Here is a 21021-nt window from a genome sequence, read left to right as displayed (position 1 = left end):
AGTATGCACCNTATTTTTTCTTGAATATTCTTAAANGTTATACTATTTATTGCACAGTTGTTTCTCTGCACTGATGTGCTGTATTGTAAATAGTGTATTTTTCAATGTTCAATATATTATGTACTTTTTTGGAAAAGTGATCCGACTCAGTTACATAACCCTCGGATCACAAGTCCTATTTTTATTTCTAATAACAGCACAGTATTTTCTGTTACAGTAATATGCAATATATTATTATTATACGGTTATTACTATCATTATTATTAATCTAGATTTTTATTTTAAGTGAAACGTTAATACTTTAAGAACTTTTTTTCTTTTGTGAACCAGACTATTTTCACGTAATAGTGGTACAGTGGTATAATAAAGCAAGAACACATTCTCAAATATCAATAAGTCTTAAATTCTAATAAACATTTAGCACTAGAACTGGAAGACATTTTAAATATACAAAATAAATAAACAGAAATAAAAGAAACAACAAATGAAATCCTTAATAAAAAGTTGATCAGTTGATCAGACTGAAGACTTTTATCATCCAGTTTTTGGTAGTAAGAGAAAAAACGATTAAATTATTGACCTAACTTTAATTTATCATGCGACTAACGGAGTTATTGCTCATTGTGCCTTTATCAAATATTTTCTAATAGTTACTGATTAATTCAGAAACTTGACAAGGGCTTTTGTTTTGAAGGAACCAAAGCGGATGTTGTCAGCCGTGATAACAGAAGAACCATCTTCTCTGTCTACCATCAGGTGTTTCCATGTCGGTTTGCAATGTCCGATAAAAGAATCTGAAAACTCACTCAGCGTGAAAGTTAAACACCAGCAGAAATCCAACTGAAAAACTCTCTGAATTGACGTCACCTCCTGTGGGTCCCCCACGCTCCCTCCGATCTCCGGCCGTAGTTTAACGTGTGCGGTGAGCCAGGCCATCTGGCTGAACAGCCCCGGGACCTGCACCTCCCACGGGAGGTCGCTTTCGTCCTGCTGGGGGAACTGTCTCCGCACCAGCCGCTTCCTCGCTTTACAGAACTTGTCGCGCAGGTTTTTCCACAGCAGCTTCACTTCTTCCTCGGACTTCCCCATCGCGGCGCCTATCTCTTTCCACGCCAGGTGCCCCTTCACGCTGTTCCGGTAGTCCCCGCGCGACTGGTCGTACAGGTTCGGGTGTTCGCGCACGAGCTCCGCCAGCTTCTCCTCGGTTGCGTTCATCGCGACGTCCTTTCGCTCGGACGAGACGACCTCCAGCTTCACCGTCAGACGGAAGTACGAAGTTCAGCGAATTCAAAATAAGTGCTTTGGTTTAACGACACCTAGACTCGATAATGCGGCTTTATTCAAAGCTTTACACAATATAAAAAAAATGCTCAAAAAAAAAATAAAGGGAACATTTCACTTTAATTTTGTGTGTGGCTCCAAATCCAGGCCTCCATTGGTTAATAAATTTGATTTCCATTGATGATTTTTGTGTGATTTTGTTGTCAGCACATTCAACTTTGTACAGAACAAAGTATTCAATGAGAATATTTCATTCATTCAGATCTAGGATGTGTTATTTGAGTGTTCCCTTTATTTTTTTTGAGCAGTATATATATATATATATATATATATATATATATATATATATATATATATGTAAAATCAGGTGTGTCTCTGGTGAATTTTAGGTTAAAACATTTTTGTTTTTCATTCAGTGGGCAGAGAATCCAGAAAATTTACTCAAGAGTACAAAGTACTTCAAAATAAAATTACTGAAGTAAAAGTAAAAAGTACAGCGTAGTAAAAATGCTCCTAAAAGTAATTTTTTTCAAAAAAGTTAATCAAGTAAATGTAACTGAGTAAATGCAACTAATTACTACCCAACGCTACACATTAAATTTATTTTATTTCACATAGTGACGTCAAATGTTGAAAGTGGAACCCATCTGTTGCAGAGCTGGTTCGTAACTAGTTACTTTTACTTGAGTACATTTTTTAAATAAGTACTTCTAGAAGTATTTTAACTATGCTGTAATTTTTACTTTCGAGTCATTTGTTTACAAAAATAAAAATAGTTCCTCCTGAGTAAAATTTACCCACTGAATGAAGAACAAACATGTTTTAACCAAAACTCCACCAGACACATCTACAGATTTTGTTTTCATAAGTTTTTATTGATAGAAACTGATTTTGAAAAACCTTTTCTGTCTGATTCTATTTTAATTATTTTAATTTTGTTCTTTAAAATACCAAAATTTCTACTTAACTTTATATTTTGGTCCGTCTGATTATGTAATCCTGAAATATTAAATGATTGATAATTTAATCAGTTACTCAGTACTTGAATAGACTTTTTACTCTTGAGTAATTCTTTCAACAGCTGCTTTTTACTTTTAGCTGAGTGAAATTATGAATTTGTGCAATTTAGTTGCAGGTAAACAAAGCATATAAACAATTTGTTATCAAAGCTTCTCAGGCTAGACAGCCTCCATGCCACGCCGCGTTGATGCAGTAATTCATGCAAAAGAGAACTCAACCAAATTACTTTTCAGAAGTCTGACATTTTAAATTAAATATCTTTTTTCATTTATCTTAACATTCCAATTTTCTGAAAAAATAATTTTTCTTTAAAACAAGAAATAAACGCTTTAAATATTTTTATAATGTGTCTTAGAACAGGGAATTGGTAAAATAATTTAAAAAAGGATATTGTATTCTGTAGAATATTCAGTAAAGGTGAACATATTTCTATTTCTAATATTGGCCTCACCAATCCCCCGTTTTAACAGGAATATTTACAGCCTTATTAATATTTCTGCTTTTTCTGAATCCTGCCTGTTAGTAAATCTATTTTTTCTACAAGGTTTCTGATAGGACTGAATTAAAGATTCAGTTTAGTTGAGCTTCTGCTGCACTTCAGTGACACATGAGGTCGAATTCAGGAAGACAATTAAATACAAAATTTATTAAGCAAATGTACAACAGCTTCATAGGCTATCTTACAGCTCAAATATAGAGAATTTCTTTCATTTCCACTCATTAGGAGTGAACATCATATTCAACTTAAGATTTAAATTCTGTAAAGAACTGTGAAAACATTTAATAAAAAACAAAAACAATTTTGAAACCTTTCAAACCAGGAAAGCTGATCTGAAATCTGTTTTTATCAGTGTCAGGATGATCTAACAAAGGAAGTATTCTTACTAGAATAAAAAAGAAAGCCTTTAAAAAACATCAAATATAAAGAACATCTTTACAACGTATTGTTTTCAGCTGATCACCTTTGACCTTACTACGCTGTCTTCCCACTGCAGTGTGGCATTTTTGTCGTGAATTTAAAAAAACAAACAAAAAAACACTAATCTTTGGGATGAATTATTTTTCCCCACAGCACCGAAACAACATTAAGTGCAATTAGTTTCTATTAGTTATGACTGGTATAATGCTCCTAATCTAAAATAATGTAAATGTTTTCAAAGTCAAATTACAAACTGAAATGTACCTTTTCATTGCACTTTGTAAGTACGTCCTTTTATATTTGTGATAAATTGTATTACAATACCCAAATATCATACAAAATGTAAGAAGAACAAACCGTCAAATACAAACATGTTCAGCAGATACTAAAGCGCTAACATCTTAGCAAAGGGAGAAAGTTTTGTCCTTCATCTTAGATCTTTAGGTACAGTGTGAAACCAGAGCTGCAGACTGAACTTCTATGTGGGGTGGATCTGTGTCACGGCTCTGCACTAAATGATGTCGTTTGTGAAAGTCGATAAGCGACTTCCTTGTCAGCTCTCCTGCTTAGAAGTGATACTGTAGTAAAACTGGTCTTGAGAGATGCAGACAAACTCCAGGGTGGATCTGAAGAGAGTCGGGCGACATCAGTACACGCCTCGTAGCCCGCCGCTTCGGGAGCCTCCGCCTCCTCCTGAGCTGCCGTAGTAACCGCCGCCCCCACGGCCTGAAATGGCGGCGGAGAAATATCAGTAGCTTGTCAACTGAAGGTTTCCAGACTGTGGAGCCCAGCAGCGTGACGTCATATGCCACAGCCAGCTGCTGGCTAACGATGACTAGCATTGGTTTTAGCTGCTAAATTAGCAATATAACACACTAAATCTTAAATGTACGCCTGATATATAAAAGAAAAAGTGACAGTGCTTTGCCACACAATGACAACTAGATAACAAGGTCAGGAAAAAGTTTAAAGACAAAAATATGGAGGGAAAGAGAGGTAGTTCAGTTATGCTAGCTTGACTTTGATGATCGTAATATGTAGATGTGATGTGGAATTCATTGTGTTTCAGTTCAGTTAAAAAAATAAAAAGGCGACCTAAACACACAACTCTGACAGATCATCATTAGTGAACAGAACGGTTCTACCGCGGCAGTGCGGCTATGCATGGCATGTAAAAGAATGGTGTGAAATTTCAGGGTATAAACAATAACATGCAGGGGGTCCATAAGTGATTTGTGATCGTCTGAATGAGAACTCACTCATCTCTCCTGCCCCATTAGCCGTTGAGTTGAGGAAGAGCTCAATGTAGCGATGCTCTGTGGAGAAAACGTCCAAGTGTTAAAGATCAACCTCCTGATGATAAATGTTGCCTTCCTGACTCTCTTCACCAGAAAATAAACATGTAAAATCAGCTGGTGGCTGTAATCAGCAATTACGTTTCAATAAAGACACCATAAAAAACACCAGCAAGAACCCTTCATTGTGGATGTTGTTACTGAGAGAAGATTTGATTTAGGCTGCTACCTCACAGGGTGAGGCTTCAACAAATAACAGGAAGGTTACATTTAGCCCTTCTAGATATTTTAAACATTGTCATGGGCTTAAAATGGTCCAAATGGCTGAATCTGGAAATGTTAGGAGCCTTTTAGAAATCACAAACTTTAAGTAAGAATCTGTGTCTCAACCATGTCAAGGTGCTGATTATTTTTTTTCTTATTTCTCAGGTTTCTCAGATACATTATGTTTTGTCTCATTTTAACATAAAGGAAAGCTACAGAGAGATGAAAAACCTTTTGAATGTGGTTCTTATCACTTCAGTATCCATGATTTCCTGTATCATCAAACTGTCGCACAGAAACAGAAACACGTACGCATGTTGTGTTTGTCTTTGGACATGGCGGCCACAGCATCTTCATGGGAGCGAAACTCCACGTCTGCCTCTCCGGTCGGCTTCCCGTTCGGCGCCATGTCGATGTGGATCCTCAGCGGGTTCAGAGGAGAGAAGAACTGGGAAAAATAAAAAACAGGGCTCCATTTTATGATTCTGCTGCAGTATTTCCTGAAGGCAAAGGGACGATTATTACCAAGTTTACATCTACATGCAGTTGCTCTAATTCTACTACAAGAAAGAAGAAAATTAAACCAACTGCAGGGAATAAAAATGGAGGAAAACCTTATATTACTACCACACCAGGTACTCCAGTGCTTAGTTACTCTCTGTAAAAAGTCTCACATCAATTGTGTTCTTACTTTTGCAACGTCGCCCTCTGAGGCCCGAAAAGGTAAACCCCTCATGTGAACAAAATGGCCGCCGTGGAAACTTGAGCCGCTATCGGATTGTCCACTATAACCGTGGCCTCCAATTCCTAAAGACCAAAAAACAAAATGTTAGAAATTTACCAAGTGAGACAAACTGAAGTAGCTTTCAGAAAAGAACAAAACTTCACATAAGTCAGCATAACTTTCAAAAAATGTGTTTAAAAATGCGAGAAAACTGTAGTTATCTAAAATGTTAATTTATTCTAGAAACAAATGATCCGTTTAGCTGGATTGAATCATAGTTATTCATGTTTTCATCAGGAATCGGAGAACTTTACCTCGTCCTCCTCTGTCTCCTCTCATCCGGTCGTCAAACATCCCGTCGCTGTAACTGTAATCACTCAGACCGTTGTAGCTGTCAAAGCTGCTGTAACCTGAACGCAGAGCGAACGGAAAACACAATACACACATAACAACACTTTAATTCAGCTAAAATAAAATAAACTGTCTTGACTCAAACATTAAAATCACTGGCAGAACAAACCTGCTGGTAAATCATCTCTTTATAAAGAAACTCAAATAATGCATTTTTAGTTTAGTTATAGTTTACATATTTCAAACAATTCAAATAATTTGATGTACATTTAGATAATGTATATCAACTCTACACGAAAACAAAGTAGGCAGAAGGATAATCCACTCCTCTTCATTTTATGCCTTTTTTTTTTTTTTTACAAATTCTTCATTTTAATGGAATAAAAAAATGAAACAAAAATATTCATATACAACACATACAGATGCACTGATGTGTTGATCAGCCAATTTTCTTAATGTTTGGAGATCAGTGGATCTTTTCTACCGGAGCTGAACTCTGCTGTCCTGTTGGAGGTTTTATCTGACAGACCAGCTCTTCTCTGCACAGGTTAGGCTTTTTAAAGATCAGTAATCAGAGAAAACTGCAATCGCTGCTCCCTTAATGACACACATACACAGCCCTGGAAAAAATTCAGAGGCCACTTAAAATGATCAGTTTCTTTGATTTTACTTTGCATAGGTCCATGTTGGAGTAAAATGAACTTTGTTCTTTTATTCTATGAACTACTGACAGCATGTCTCTGAAACTCAAAGCAAAAATTTAATATTTACTTGCAGAAAATGAGAAACGGTCAGAATAACAAAGAAGATGCAGAGCTTTCAGACCTCAGATAATGCAAAGAAAACAAGTTCATGTTCATTTAGTAACAACGACATTAATGTTTAACTCGGTTCAGAAATTAGGAACCAGGAGGTTTGCAGTGGACTCTTAGTTTTTACTGCACATTACGGGGAACTGCAGCTGAATGTCAGGTTGTTACTGTTGTCATTGCTGCTGCTCATTTCCGGTTATAAACTAACTGATCTGTTGGCTCTTCAGGCCAGGATACTGAACAGACAAATGTTTGACCATTATTGAGCCAGCAAGTGAAGTATTTCATTAAACTGAGATAAAGGGTAGGATTAAATAAGCGTTCATTTCTTCCTACTCCTTTCAAACAGAAAAGTCGTGGTAAACTAATTATTCTGTTCTTGTTTATGAATGCATGTTTTTTCTCTGCTCGTTCTCTTGTTTTTAAAAACCTGTTTGAAATAAATAAATCGAATCAAGGCTTACCTCCTCCGTAGCCGCCTCCGCTCCTCATGTTGTCCAGTAGACCCACGCTGCGTCCGGGCCCGTACAGGCTCCCCCGGGGCGCCGCTATGACCGGCCTGTCATAGGGCCCGGGCCTCTGGGTTGACGTTCCCCGCCGGGGGAGGTCATAGTGCGCTTTGATCTCCCAGCGGCTGCTCTTAAAGATTTCTATGTACCTGCAACACGAGAGGCCCGGGGGACAACGGGGAGGAAGGTGAGAGGCTTACCGTGCAGAAACGACACAGACAGACAATGAAAACAGAAACTTACAGCCATAGAAACATAATCTGGGCATTTTCCTGTTCTAGATTTCTACCTCACCACTGATGCGTACGGCTTAATCCATACAAGGTGTTTAGGTCTAGCTTTGACTTTCTGCTGCCTGAGCATCACTGAGATGCTCTGATGGTCCTAAACCAACACTGGCAAAACTATTCACACCCTCCAAACATTTTCCATTTCTATACTTTTACTGCCTCCAAGTATTAAATCTGGATTTTCTTCTATAAAACCAACACAAAATGGTACACAACTGTGAAGTGGAAGTGAAATGATTGATGGTCTGCAAAAATTCTTCCATCAGGATGGATGGACAGAATGTAGGAAGTCTAATTTTCAAACCTCCGCCAAAGACTCTTAGACAGGTCTATGTGTACTTTGACTGGACCGTTTTAACACTGTGATCAGGGGAAGAAAATTAGCCTGTTTTTGGCTGGTTGTCTTTCAAAATTACACTAAATATAAGTAAAGACCAACCCTCTGGACAGTGTGTTGAGGCTGATGTGCAGCATTTCAATTTGTATGCAAACCAAAATGTTTAAATTGGTCCCATTCACTTCTTATGATGAGTCTCTTGGATGCTTTTATCATATCTCTGTTCTCCTGGCCAGTTTGAGTTGGGCTACTGGTTGCTCTGGGTTTTAGGTACCAGAATATAAGCCTGTCACAATAAACAATAAATCAATTAATCGTATGATAAACTAAAAGGAGCTCAACAAATTTAATCTGCGTCGTTTTTCTCTTCTTCTACCAAAAACTGGATAATAAAAGTCTTTAGTTTGGTGTTTTGGTCTCAACCAAACTTTATTTTGAAGGCCAATTGTTTACAAAAACTGTTTCTGTTTGTTTATTTAGTTCCAGTCTTAAATGTTCATTAAAAATGTAAAGTTTTTTGATCTTGGAGAATGTGTTTCTGTGTTATTATCCCTTTACCATTATATTGCTTGAAAATGGTCTCAAAACAACAATATCATCGTTTATCACAATAACGTCTGGGACAATTTATCGTCCAGTAAAATCTGGTACAGGCCTACCAGAATGTATAATCATTGTTTTGCTAATTGAATTAAAAAAAACCCATAATATTTCACTTTTTGCGTGCTACTATGTGTTGGTTCATCCCACACACCTCCACATTTTTAGTTCAGATTATGAAAATGTTCAGGGGTGTGAATACTTCTGCATGCAAGTCAACTTCTGGTAAATTACCTAACATCTCCAGATGTCGCAGTCTCACAAGGTTAATGTATAACAGCAGCTTCAAAATGTGCTTAACAGAAAAAACCCTTAAAACCATTTCATTAATATTTTTGGAATTACACAACCCGCCCAATTAAATCACCAAGTTCCCCCTTTTTCTCCAGAAATGTTTTAGCCCACGAACCCACACATTCACCCACTGCTCAGCCCATCTAAGCAACACCACAGTTATTCTACAATGATCATAGAAACCCATCCCAGTCCAGCCCGTCCCTCTCCCGTCTGTCCCACCTGTGCCCTATTCTTTCCTTGTGTTTCCCCAGAGCCTTTTCTGCTATCTCCTTTGAGGCAAACTGCACGAAGGCTTCCCCTGTGCTCCTCCCCTGGTAGTCCACTGGCAGAGTTATCCCATTTGGCACGATTCTGAACCCTTCAACCCAAGCACACATAAATACATAGGTCGGTAGGTAGACTGGTAGGAAGAGTTGAGAACAACACCCACTGCATGAGTGGAGCGTTTACGATTAGTGTCATCATTGATCATCATCATCAGTAGCATCTTGTAAAACGTCACAAACATTGAAATTTCAGGATCCTGAGTTTATAGTTACATGTCCCCAGCTGTGAGGGTTAAACAGGGAAATGACATCACTAAATTAGCTGGACCCAAAGTGCAGATGGCCACAGTCTGCTGTCCTTTGTTCCCCAGATTTTTATACCTGAGTGAAGTTGCTCCCCCCGCCGCCGCCCACCTTCTTCACACCAGACAAAAATGGTGACAAGCGTTTGTGCAGCAAAAATTTCCTTTTGTGCTGCTTTAGCTTTGAAGATATTAATTAAATATTTCTTAATATCTTTAAATTGATAGCGGCACAGATAAGCCTGCCACAATAATCAATAAATCAATTAATCCCATGATAAATTAAAACAAACTCAATTTCTAGTGGCATGATTTATCGTTTAGCTCTTTTTTTACTCTTTCTACCAAAAACTGGTTGATAAAAGTCTTCAGCTTGGGGCTTTTGCCTCAATTAGCCTTATTATAAAAGACAATGTTGTTGACAAAGACTTCAAAGTTTATTTTCTTTGTTGTTTTGTTAATTTATGTTGGACATTTAAAAAGTCTTCCAGTTCCAGTGTTAAATGTTCATTAGAATCTTTTAGAATGTGTTCTTGCATTATTATTTCACCATTAACATAATTTCACTTAAAAATGGTCTCAAGACAACAATATTATCATTCATCACAATAACTTCTGGAACAATTTATCGTCCAGCAAAACTTGTCATCGTGACAGAAACAAGAATATTTGCTGCACAAACGTCTGACACCACATTAGTCTGATTTGAAGAAGGTGGGGGAGCCACGTCACTCAGGTAATGTTGATTTGGTAAAGTGAGGTTAGTCCTAGGTGACGGTGCTCTTCCTGCTCCATTAATATGTCAGCTATCATCTGATATATAATAACTACAACACTGATACGACCTGACAATAATCAATTTATTGGGCAGTCTTACGCCAAACCATCCCAGCTCATACAAGTAAACTTTTTTAAAAGGTAAAATATCAGTGACAGAAACATAAATAAATAAGCTCATAATATATGTAGCAACAACAACAAAAAAATCAGCGTTTGGATCATAAGGTTCGATTAAATCACTTTTTGCAATATTTGGAGTTTTTATGGAGACTCACAGTTCAGACGTCACTAGTTTTTGTTAGAATCGTTTTGTTTTTGTCTTGAATCTCCACTTTACAGTCAAAATCCTAAATTGAGGAATTATGGAGGAACTCATGCTCAAGAGAAAACTAACAAAAAAAAAGACCTTATTTATAATATTCATTTGAATTTAAACTATTTCTCATTCCTCTTTGCACTACGATTTACTTTTTTGCACGCTACAATGTATGAATATAAATTCAACTTGGTTCCTAAATGATGAAATTAGATTTGAATCAAACATCAAATTCGACTGTAGGAAGTTGGGAAATGAAAATCTATTTGTGTAGTAAAGTGTCTTTAGATTACATTTGTTGTGAATTAGTGCTACATAATTAAACTGAATTATTATGGCCATATTAGCAACCAACGAGTGAAAGCTCGCGTTGTGCTTACATGCTGCAGATTTTAATAACCTTTAAGCACATAACCAACACTATCAATAACACAGTAACTTCAAATGTAAACACATTTTCTTCTACCAAGATGCAATGAACAAGATTTTATAATAAAAGCTACAGAAACACTTTAACATTTGTGTACCTGAAAAGAACTGGACAATCTCCTCCTTGCTACATCCAAAGGGGAGTCCTCTTAATTTTAGCATGCAGCCATTGCAGCTGTCAGGAGGAGGGCCGCTACGTCTCAGCACCCATTCCATTTCACTATGTTTTGACTTAAACACTGTTTTAAACACATGAACACACGGAAATATGAACATAACACAAGCTATAAAAGAAAGAGGCTTTTAAATATCAAACAAAGAGACTATATTCACACAATTATACAATGAAACGTAAACCTCTGCAGTAAACAGGGGGAATGGGAAACAGCATAATCACCACATGAACAGCAAAGCAATCATTTTTGAATAAAGACCGTTGCAGGAAATCACAAATCCAACACTTACCTTCCACGTATCTGTGTCCCATGTATTTACGATCCTTGGCAAGAGCATTCTTGTAATCGTCAGCTGTTTTCAGCTCAATAAATGCCTCACCGGTGGATCGGCCCTCTTTAGTGTAGGTCAGACACACTCCACTCACGCCGCCCACGATGTCACAGTCTGCAGGAATGGATCGTCATGTCGGAGAACAAATTTAGTAAAAAGTCACTGCAGCTGATTACATTTCAACAAAGTTATTCATAAAATGAAACAAAATTGTCTAATGCTGACTGAACAGAATGAGAATAATTTGTATTACAACTTATCAACACTGTTCACAAAAACACCCAACTGCTAAAAGAAATAATCGGATACGCAACGGTTTAAGTAAATGGGTAAAAGTGGTTTGTTTACAGCTAGACAACTGAAACAAACGCAAGGAGAAATGGAGATACAAATTTAGGCAAAAATGGAGTCATTTTAATACACCGTATATTCTGGAACACACAATTGTTAATTGTGACGAACAGAACTCATAACGTTATTGGTCGACTTCAGCTGATGTGCGTTTATTCTCACCAGAGAAGAAACTGGCCACTTCGTCCCGTGAGCAGTTCCAGGGAAGTCCTCTGATTCGGACCACATACCCATCGTCACTCGAAGACATCCTTTCTGCCAAGAAAAAGATATTTGATTACTGTGTTCTTACACGTCATGTTACTGTCAGCGAGCGTGTGACTTCTGTTCAAGTAACTTGATTTGTGACTGCACTGCTACTGACTTGTCCTGTCCTTTAAAAACTGTTTTTATTTACTTTTGTAGGTTAAAGTTTTCAGAATCTCTGTTGATAACAAAGTTAATATAGTCAATTTGCATACAAACTTTAGGCTGAATGAAGAACTTATTTAATCAAACAAGTGCACAAAGGTACTATGCAATAAACATTTACAAAATATTTTTTTGTGATGAAAAAAATGCTCATTAAAAATAGATATTTTAGACTTACAAAGACATATCATGTATCAGCATATTTCTCCATAGTTTCTATTACTGCCTTTAAAACTTATTTTCTTATCATACGTAAATATTTATAAATTAGTATTTTTTCTAAGTCTTTCAATACCTGTTTCAGCCAAAAATAAAATAAATTTTAGATACCCAAAAAGCTAAAGTTAATTTAATTCGTGTGTAATAAAAATGCATTTTAAATGGTAGTCAATGGCAAAAATATCGATTGTACTCTTTAGTTCTAGCATGATGTTAAAATTAAAGATAAAAAATATATATTTTACCAAATGCACTTGTGCTGGAAGCTTAACCAGTGGTAAAGTTAAAAATATACACTGTTTTAAACACGTGTTTAATTTTACAAGCCACAATTACAGCAGGAAAAAATAGCTTCATATTTCCACGCAGCTAGGCGTTCATCTAACGTCGTGTCATAAACCACAGATCGCCTTTAAAATCCTTCATAACGCCGCCGTGTCTGTGCCCACAAAAACTTAACTATCTGTTAATAAGGTAAAATTGCAGCAACAGTGTGCCTATAAAGTAAGTTATGTAACACTTAAGCAAACGTATTTCCTCTTTCGAGCTAACGAGCTAATGCTAGTTTTACCGTTGAAGCCATTATAGCAGGCCAACGGCAGGACAGAAACAGCGGTCAAACCAACGAGCCTAAGTGGTCCGCCAGCCAGAATATAGCAAACTATAGCCAAGAATCAACATGAATTTACAGAAAAATGTGCTATTTTTTCAAATAAAAATAGTTTATAAACAGAAATTATTTTGCAAGATCTTTTTTTTTTTTACCCCGGTGTTTTCCAGCTCCAAAGGTTTCACTATCAGGAAACGCGCTCAGGTTGGTTCTTCCTCATGTAGAAAACGGCACAGTAACTGCCGGGGACAATACCGCCCCTAGTGGCCTGGTGTGCTGACAGCAGATTAACAGGAACAAAAAGAAAATGTTTTTTTCGAAAACATTTGTGTTTTTTAATATGAGAAAACGTGCATATTTTTTTATTTATCTATAGCTTATTTCCTTGTTGAAGGCACCGAGGTAATGCTCAGCAGAGCTGACTGGAAGCCATTAAATATTTCTGGTAATCTGGTTCTTTGATTTTGATCCTGTTTGTGTGTATCTCAAGTTCTGCTCTTTGGTATTTTCATGGTACATCACGTAAACTACTTCTTTAGTGCCTCCTGAATATGGGTCTTTCAAAACCATGATTAGTTGAAAATTGTGGCCAAAGTATTTTTATACAACAAACCACTCTGGGACATATTGTTTTTCTTACGCCTTGTAGTGCCACCTGTTACATTTCTATTTTAATTTTTAATGTAGAACGTCAAAAACATTTGTTCCTTTGGTTTTTAACAATAAATACTCTTGACTTTTTAAATATTTTGTGTCAGACCATTTGGCATTTTATTTATACCTTTTTTGTAAATTTTTGTCAGATATATTTACAGCTATACTTCTACTTGTGATAGCTTTGGTTTTTTGTTTATTCTTGTTTCTGTATGTGTTGCACTTTGAGGCACCAGATACACATTTGCTTTTCAAATAAAACATATGTTAGAAAATATAATTAAAAATTTTCGGAAATGAATGGAAATTTCATTCAAATAAAGAAACTTTATGTTATCATCTCTTTGTTTTAAATGTATCTTTTCCGTTATTGTTGCTGTTGTATTTTGGAGTTTAAAACTAACACTTGACTTGACATTCACTTTAGTTCAACATTTTTTTTTTTAGGTTAAACCAATAAATAGAGAAAAAAATCTGGCCATAATCCCGGTCCAGACTGCGGTGAACCAATAAAACTGCAGCCGTGGCAGGGGAGTCGCTGGTGACTGCAGTCTGCAAACCAAACAGAGGCTCAAAGTCCACGGACAGCAGCGAGCCCACTGAAACACCACCACCGTCCCCACTGCTCCAGTTTCAGGCCTGGACGTAATGGAGATTCCCGTGTTTATGCTGGATGCCTTCACAAACCTACCGTTCAAAGGAAACCCCGCGGCTGTCTGTCCGCTTCTGCATGTGAGTTTTATTTGTGTTGAAGTGTTATATATTCTTTTTACAGCTTTATTACTTATAAACAACTTGAGAAAACACGAAATGCTAACAGGCCTGACTGGGACGTGATTAAACAGAAAAAGTGCGTTATTGTTGATTCAGGTTACAGGTGTTGCGTGATCAAACTGAAAACATGCAGCACAACCACTTGCCCTGAAGTCTTAATAATACTTGCAACATTTTTCTAAGTGTGCATTAGAGGTGTGTCGATCGATCGGTCACCGATCATAATCGGGCCGATTTCCGTGAAAAAGTGCATGATCGNAAACACATTTGTCTCTAAATATGTTTTAGCCAAAACTCCTCAAGTGGCATTAGCTTCACCCAGTTCAGATTTACTAATACTGTAGTTTTGCATTTTAGACAATAAAATGTTTATAGGAATTTAATTTAATTATTTATTTGGATCTTTTCATGTATTTTTAATATTGTCTACAAAGACGTAAATTAAAAATATCCCTCAAGGACCATAGGATCCAAAAAAATGAATATAAGCTTTTTTCTGCTTTTATGAATAAGTCATAATATTACAGAAATAAAGGCAAAATATTATGACTTTAATTATGTTATATTTTCACGTTATTCTCAAAATACTATGGTCTTTAACCTCATACTAAAATCATAATATTTTGAGAATAAAGGTTTAATATTATGACTTTATCCTCATATTATTTCGACTTTATTCTAGTAATATTATGAATTTATTATCGTAATTTTATGACTTTATTGTTTTATTTTTTCTTATACGACGAAACTTTTTTATTTCATCACAGTGGTGGAAATGTGTTTCCAAAGGTTTGTAATTCTGCAACATTTTGTTTCAGACATCCCCTGAATGCACCATCCCGACCTGAACCCTCGAACGCGCTCCCGACGTTTACGTGGCTGCTACTCCTCATCTACACCGTACGTGCGCGCACCCGTCTGTCGCGTGGTGGGGATCATCCATATTGCTGCTGGTGGAGCTGATAAGGTTGAAATCCTGAGAGGCCGTCGGGCGCGTTTCTTCACGGTTTCCCCCGTGTTTTTTCTCGGTGTTGACCGCTCTGCATCCCGGGCCGAAGCGTCTTGGCTCTCGGAGCGACAGGGGAGCGGCAGACCCCGCGGAGCAACTTCACACTTCCCCGAAATTGAAGGCGGATTCGGACTAGTAAGAGAGAGAGAGAGTGTGGGGGGGAAGGAAGGGGCCGTTAAATCCTGAGAAGGGGGGAAAGAAAGACGGCGGAGGGGAAATGGCCACTCAGGTGGAGGCCCTCCTACCCGGCAACCCGCTCGCCAAGGCGGAGGAGCACGGGAAAGTGATCCGCGGCGAGCCGGTAGAAGTGGGAGAGGAGGAGGAAGAGGAGGAGCAGCAGCGGGCCAAGCGGCAGCAAGGTGCCGCCGACAGCAGCGCCGAGTTGGGAGGGACCACCGGCGGCGAGGAGCAGACCTCCACACGGGCGGCGGAGTTCCAGGAGGACGGCTGTGACAGCGAGGACAAGCCGGGAGAGGAAGGGGTTAAAGGCAGGAAGGAGTTTACGGACGCTCCCCCGCCCAAGGTGAACCCGTGGACCAGGAAAATGAACGCGGTGACCGTGGTCAGCGTGAACGGACAGCCACACGCCGGTAGGTACCGCTCTAGCACCGGCCTGGCACCGCTCCGGTACCGGCCTGTCAGCGCTCCAGCACCGGCCTGGCACCGCTCCGGTACCGGCCTGTCAGTGCTCCAGCAGCGGTCTGGCACCGCTCTGCTGCGGCTGCTTTAGCATTTAGAAAATCACCTAAAAGTGGGGACAAACGGAGCTGTCAGGCTGGTTATATTTGGAGTCAGCCCCCTCCGTATGGTGCAGGCTATTCTTAGGGATCATGGGTGTCTCTGCTCCAAGTGGGCACACCCTTTAAAACACTTAAAATGCTCGATCCGTTCATGCTCATGTACACAGATGGTTCTGCTTGGGTTCTGCGTGATTTACGCTCTTAATCACATCTCAGACCTATAATTTAGTGGTTTGGCTCTAAAACTGTCTTTTTGTCTTGTTGTGTCGTTAGAAAAACTGGCTTCACTTTGATCCATAATTATAAAAAAAATATTTATTTTTAGCTGTTTCTCTTTTTTTGCAGTGTCATCACTGCAGTCTGGTTGCAAACTTTCTTTCACACCATGTTTTGCAGTCTGTTCAGACGCATTCTGTGGACTTGTCAAACCTTTAAAGCAGTCTTTGTTTTTGTTTACATATTTGTCTTTTGGGTCGGCCAGCCACGCCGAACATTATGCCAGTCTCTGCATCAATACAGCGGAATAAAAGCCGGGCTGTGGCTGGCTGTGTAGCAGCTTAGCCGGGGCTAACAATAGCACACACTCCCCTTGGGGCCTAGTCAGTCTGCCGAGCCCACCCCATTAGCCCGGCTCTGCCGTGGTTCCTGCCCACGTCCACTCGGGTTCTCCATCGAGAAACGTTGGCCACCATGAAAGCAAGCGTCTGCTCGTTAAATCGCTAAAAAGGAGCAGGTTTGTTATGAGACGTCACGTGTTCTCTCCACGTGTTCCCCGAGAGAAAAAGCATGGCGGCTAGAAGGCTAGTTGGCTAGGTTAGCAGCCTGTCTGCGGTATTTTTGCGGATAAATGTCAGCTCAGGGCTTCCAGGGTGTCCAGGCCCGGGTCACTGGCCACCAGGGAGCCGGTTGTCTTGTATTGTGTTTGCTGTCGGAGCCAGGAAAGCTTCCGCATGACTGTTCGCCCTAGCTAGCTGCTGTTGGCATGTAGCTCTGAAGCTAATCATCACTGCAGGTTCTAACATGTGATAGGAGTCCAATTTATATCTCTCAACGTTTAAAAAGTGCTTTAGTTTGGAATACAAAATATTAAAATTGCAGTATTTTAATTAAATATCTAGTTTATTATTTTACATTCCAAGTTGTTTTATTTAGTAGCGAGTGGAACATTAGCATTGGTTTGAACAGTCATATTTCTCAACAAATGGTCTTCTATTGGAAGATACATTAAAACAATGAAAAAGTCATGGAGATAGGATGAAAATTAATAATACCATTGTATTTTAAAATGTGAGACCCAACATTGCCGTGTGGTTGAATCGTTTTCACTCCTGCAGATTGATCCTAATTTTGGTGTAATGTTTTGGATCAAGCTAAATTTAATCAGTAAATTTAAAGAGCAGTTTCAGATGGGGATTAGTGTTTATAATGGAGAAGGAAGTATCCAAACCAAATGGGTCTTATGGAATAAGAGACAAGTAATAGCCCCCTTGTTTCACCTTTGGGGGCAACAAACGCCATCATGTATTAGTGATGAGAAATTAAGGTTCACTTTCCTGTTCTAAATTGTTTTAATTCAGCCATATTGAGAGTTTTTTTTATTTAAAAACTGCCTGTAAACTGTCCTGCCGAAGCATCTCAGTTGGATTAAGGTCTGAACTTTGACTAGGCTACTCCAAAACCTTCATCTATTTATTATGAATTTTCTTTTTGAGCTGTTCAGAAGTGGTTACCGTGGATTGGTTCTTAAGCAGTCAATCACTCCACCACCATGTTTGGTTTTAATTATGAATGGCTGCATTTGTTTTGGACGCTCAGCTTCTAATCAGATCCAGAAGTGCTGAAGGTCATCAAAATGGGTTTTTATTGTCAAATGTGAGATTGGCCTTTTTGTTTTATTTTATAATCCACACTGGTGTTGGCCTTCAAACTTTCACGTAGAATAAATATCCAGCTTGGTTTGGAGAGCTTTTTTCTGCTTTTTATAAATTCAATCTTCATTTTAAATGAATATTTTAGATTTATTCAAGTTATCTTTGATTTTCAAATCAACTTCATCTCAAATATTGAAGTGTGACAGAAAAATCCCAGAAGAAATCTTAAAGCCAGTGAAACGTTTTCAGCCTCAGACTGATGTGGAATAATTTGTTCGTATCTGTGATGGAGCGGCGATGAAATCATGATCAGGCCTGTCCCTAACAAATATTACTGGATGAAAATTATTGTGATAAATTATAACACTGTCACTTTGACACCCTTGTCAACTAAAACAATAATAATAATGGCATACTAATGCAAGTACATATTTAAAACTGAAATAGAGCCACAATTTACAATTACTTTAGTAATCAATTCAGATATTGATTATTCTGACGATTGATTAATTACCGTATTTTCTGGACCATAAGACACACTGGATTATAAGGCGCACTCTCAATTACGGCGTCCATTTCTGTATTTAATCCATACATAAGGAATGTAAGGGGCATGCTAAAACTTACAGTCAAAAAAAAAAAAAGGTAACGAAAACAAAACAGTAAGGTTAGTTGAACTTTATTCGACTGTGTAACAATACACTCACGTTATTTTTTATTCTTCTTCCACAAATCCATCAAAGTCCTCCTCTTCTTATCTGAGTTGAACAGCATGTTTCGCCATCAAACATGCCAGGTTCCCTCTCATCATCATCGGAGTCGGACTCGTTTCCAGGTGGCTGTTCAGCAGCGATGCAGCTTTAGTGAAGCTCAGACAGTTAAGGCCGATGCATCAGCCCAGGCATCCACCATCCATCCACACATGGAGGCGTAACTCGCCCGGCGCCGCCTCCCGTCTCAGTAAACTGTGTTCAGTCTGTCGTCCATCGCTCCCACGCCGCTCCCAACTTCTGTTTGAACGGCCTGTTTACACCGATGTCCAGCGGTGGGAGTTCTTCTGTTAATCCTCCCGGAATGACGGCAAACTCCGAATCAGTTTGCTTCGCTTCCTTTTCCACAGTAGCAGTGAGACGGGCGCGCATGGAGTCGCAGATGAACAGGGACGGTGATGCGTGGAAAAACCGATCTGGTTTTTACCGAGGCTATGCTGCAGAACTCGGACAACAATCCCTGATTGGTTTATCGCTGCTGCCGTCCGAACTGTACACTTTACTTCTCTGTGTCAGGGACAGATTTTGGAATTCAGTGCACATATAAGGCGCAACGGATTATAAGGCGCACTGCTGATTTTTGAGAAAATTTAAGGCTTTTAGGTGCCTTATAGTCCGGAAAATACGGTAATTGGTTAAAAAATGGCAGATTCTGCAGATTTTTAACCACTTAGTCATTTTTGTACAGAATTAGAAATACATAAAACAGTGCAAATAAATAATTAATGTTTTAATCAAGCAAATAAAAATTTTATTGTCTGAAATACAATACAGTAGCATTCCGTTAGCAAATCTGAATTATGCCACTAAAATAAAATGTAATAAAATAAAAAGACAAAGGTGTTTTCACCTTAAATGTACAATCTAAATGTTTTTGTACAGCTTTAAATAATGTTTCTTGATCCAGTATTTTTTATTGTTCATTTTTTATTTATACAATAAATCTCTTTAGCTTGTTTCATTACATGCATCAACAACATGCAACATTAAAACAATGAGAATACAATCTACTTAACACTAAAATAAAAATGCCTTCTGTGTCTAAGTGCCTCAGTTATCGATTAACCGTTTGCTAAATGAGTTGACTAAATGATTAAACACGATTAATCTTTTCTGCCCTACACTGGGACTGGAAGACATTTGAAATAAGCAAAAGAACATCAAGTTTTTGTAACCAAAGTTGCATTTTAAATATTTTAAATGAAAACTGAAGTACCAGTTTGGATTTTTGTAAAATAAATAAAGTGCATACTAACTAGCTGGAACTTTGTGTCAAAAGTGTTTTTAGCTATATTAAAAGGAAGAAACTGGTTAATGATTGTCTAAATGGAAAATATTGAGCTAATTTTAATTTATCGATTGATGCTTTGCTTATTTTACATCCATTGCTTCAGAGTTCGCTGAATTTGAAGTTGAGGGTTTCCATGGATTACGGTTTCCGTGGGGTTGACGGATTCCAGGGAGCTGGTTGTTGCCTCCCAGGGTTGTCTGATCCCGGACCCGGCCAGGTCTGCGGGCTTTGTGTGAGCCCGCTGCAGGTTTGGTTGCGTTGCTGCTGAACGTGTCTATTGGTGTTTTTAGCAGCTTTGGGGCCGTGGCGCGTATCCAGGATCAGAGCCGAGCCGTGTGTCTGGCTCGCCGTCAGAACAAAAGAGCTGCAGAGTTTCCAGGTGAGATGCAGACACTCGCTCGGCCCGCTGTCGGCTTTCCAGAGCTTTAGTTTTCTGCCAGTAAACCTGAATGTTGGCTGCTGTAAGGCCCAATTCTGGACCAGGAAAGAAAACGGGACGCTAACTACTAGAGGTGTGCCGATCGATCGGTCACCGATCATAATCGGGCCGGTCACCGATCATAATCGGGCCGATTTTCGTGAAAAAGTGTATGATCGGTGATCGGCGATCATTGGCTCTTGTTGCCGATACCGATCATCTCGTTTTCAACCTGCCTGTGCAGCTGGTCTCCTCTTTCCTTCACTCTGCGCAAACGCGCAACAACAAATCCTAAGCGATGTGCAAATATAACGCACTGAGTGAATGGGGAAGTTTGCTGCGTGTTGCTGCGGAAAATTGAAGCAGGTCAAAATGCATCAACACAACGAAGCTAATACGACATAAAAACAATGAGATACTTGACGGAGTTTGGCTAAATCGAGGATCACTGCAGTAAAGAAGACATATGGAGGATCAGATAGCAGGTAAAGCAACGCACAGCTACAAACACTCACCCGGATTAGCATGACGGCGGGATCCCAGATCCTGATGCTGCTTGGACCAGCTCTTCCCGACGCTCCCACTCTGCGGTAAACAGGCTAAC

General features: G+C 38.8%; 3 protein-coding genes across 5 annotated transcripts in view; 1 reads left to right on the top strand and 2 right to left on the bottom strand.

Moving 5' to 3' along the window:
* Positions 1 to 1274, bottom strand: part of LOC106961861 (transcription factor Adf-1-like) — a 9606-nt gene extending 8332 nt beyond the window's left edge. Inside the window, exon 1 of the mRNA XM_015055927.1 lies at positions 868 to 1274. Coding sequence (XP_014911413.1) covers positions 868 to 1215 — 348 coding nt within the window. The 5' untranslated portion in view covers positions 1216 to 1274. The remainder of the gene's footprint in view (positions 1 to 867) is intronic.
* A 1653-nt stretch (positions 1275 to 2927) lies between these two features.
* hnrnph3 (heterogeneous nuclear ribonucleoprotein H3 (2H9)) lies at positions 2928 to 13141 on the bottom strand. Of its 2 annotated transcripts, none has more exons than XM_015055928.1 (11): positions 13046 to 13141; positions 11813 to 11905; positions 11258 to 11413; positions 10891 to 11031; positions 8919 to 9057; positions 7131 to 7324; positions 5818 to 5913; positions 5471 to 5586; positions 5092 to 5227; positions 4480 to 4536; positions 2928 to 3946 (listed from the first exon to the last, which is right to left on the bottom strand). In XM_015055928.1, the coding sequence occupies exons 2-11, from the start codon at positions 11898 to 11900 to the stop codon at positions 3867 to 3869; spliced, it is 1203 nt and encodes a 400-aa protein (XP_014911414.1). In that variant the 5' UTR covers positions 11901 to 11905; positions 13046 to 13141; the 3' UTR covers positions 2928 to 3866. The 2 variants fall into 2 exon arrangements, with proteins under 2 accessions (XP_014911414.1, XP_014911415.1); XM_015055929.1 differs by having other exon boundaries at positions 11813 to 11901; positions 13046 to 13132.
* Positions 13142 to 15452: 2311 nt separating this feature from the next.
* larp1 (La ribonucleoprotein 1, translational regulator) overlaps positions 15453 to 21021 on the top strand; it is a 58005-nt gene continuing 52436 nt past the window's right edge. For both annotated transcript variants that reach the window (XM_015055919.1, XM_015055918.1), the window contains exon 1: positions 15453 to 15917. In XM_015055919.1, coding sequence (XP_014911405.1) covers positions 15545 to 15917 — 373 coding nt within the window. In that variant the 5' untranslated portion in view covers positions 15453 to 15544. The remainder of the gene's footprint in view (positions 15918 to 21021) is intronic.

This window comes from Poecilia latipinna, unplaced genomic scaffold, assembly GCF_001443285.1.
Source record: "Poecilia latipinna isolate Pla-1442-1.1 unplaced genomic scaffold, P_latipinna-1.0 Scaffold1343, whole genome shotgun sequence".
NCBI classification, from domain to species: domain Eukaryota; kingdom Metazoa; phylum Chordata; class Actinopteri; order Cyprinodontiformes; family Poeciliidae; genus Poecilia; species Poecilia latipinna.
The sequence above is the reverse complement of the archived record's forward strand: the minus strand, read 5'-3'. Positions and strand labels throughout refer to the sequence as shown.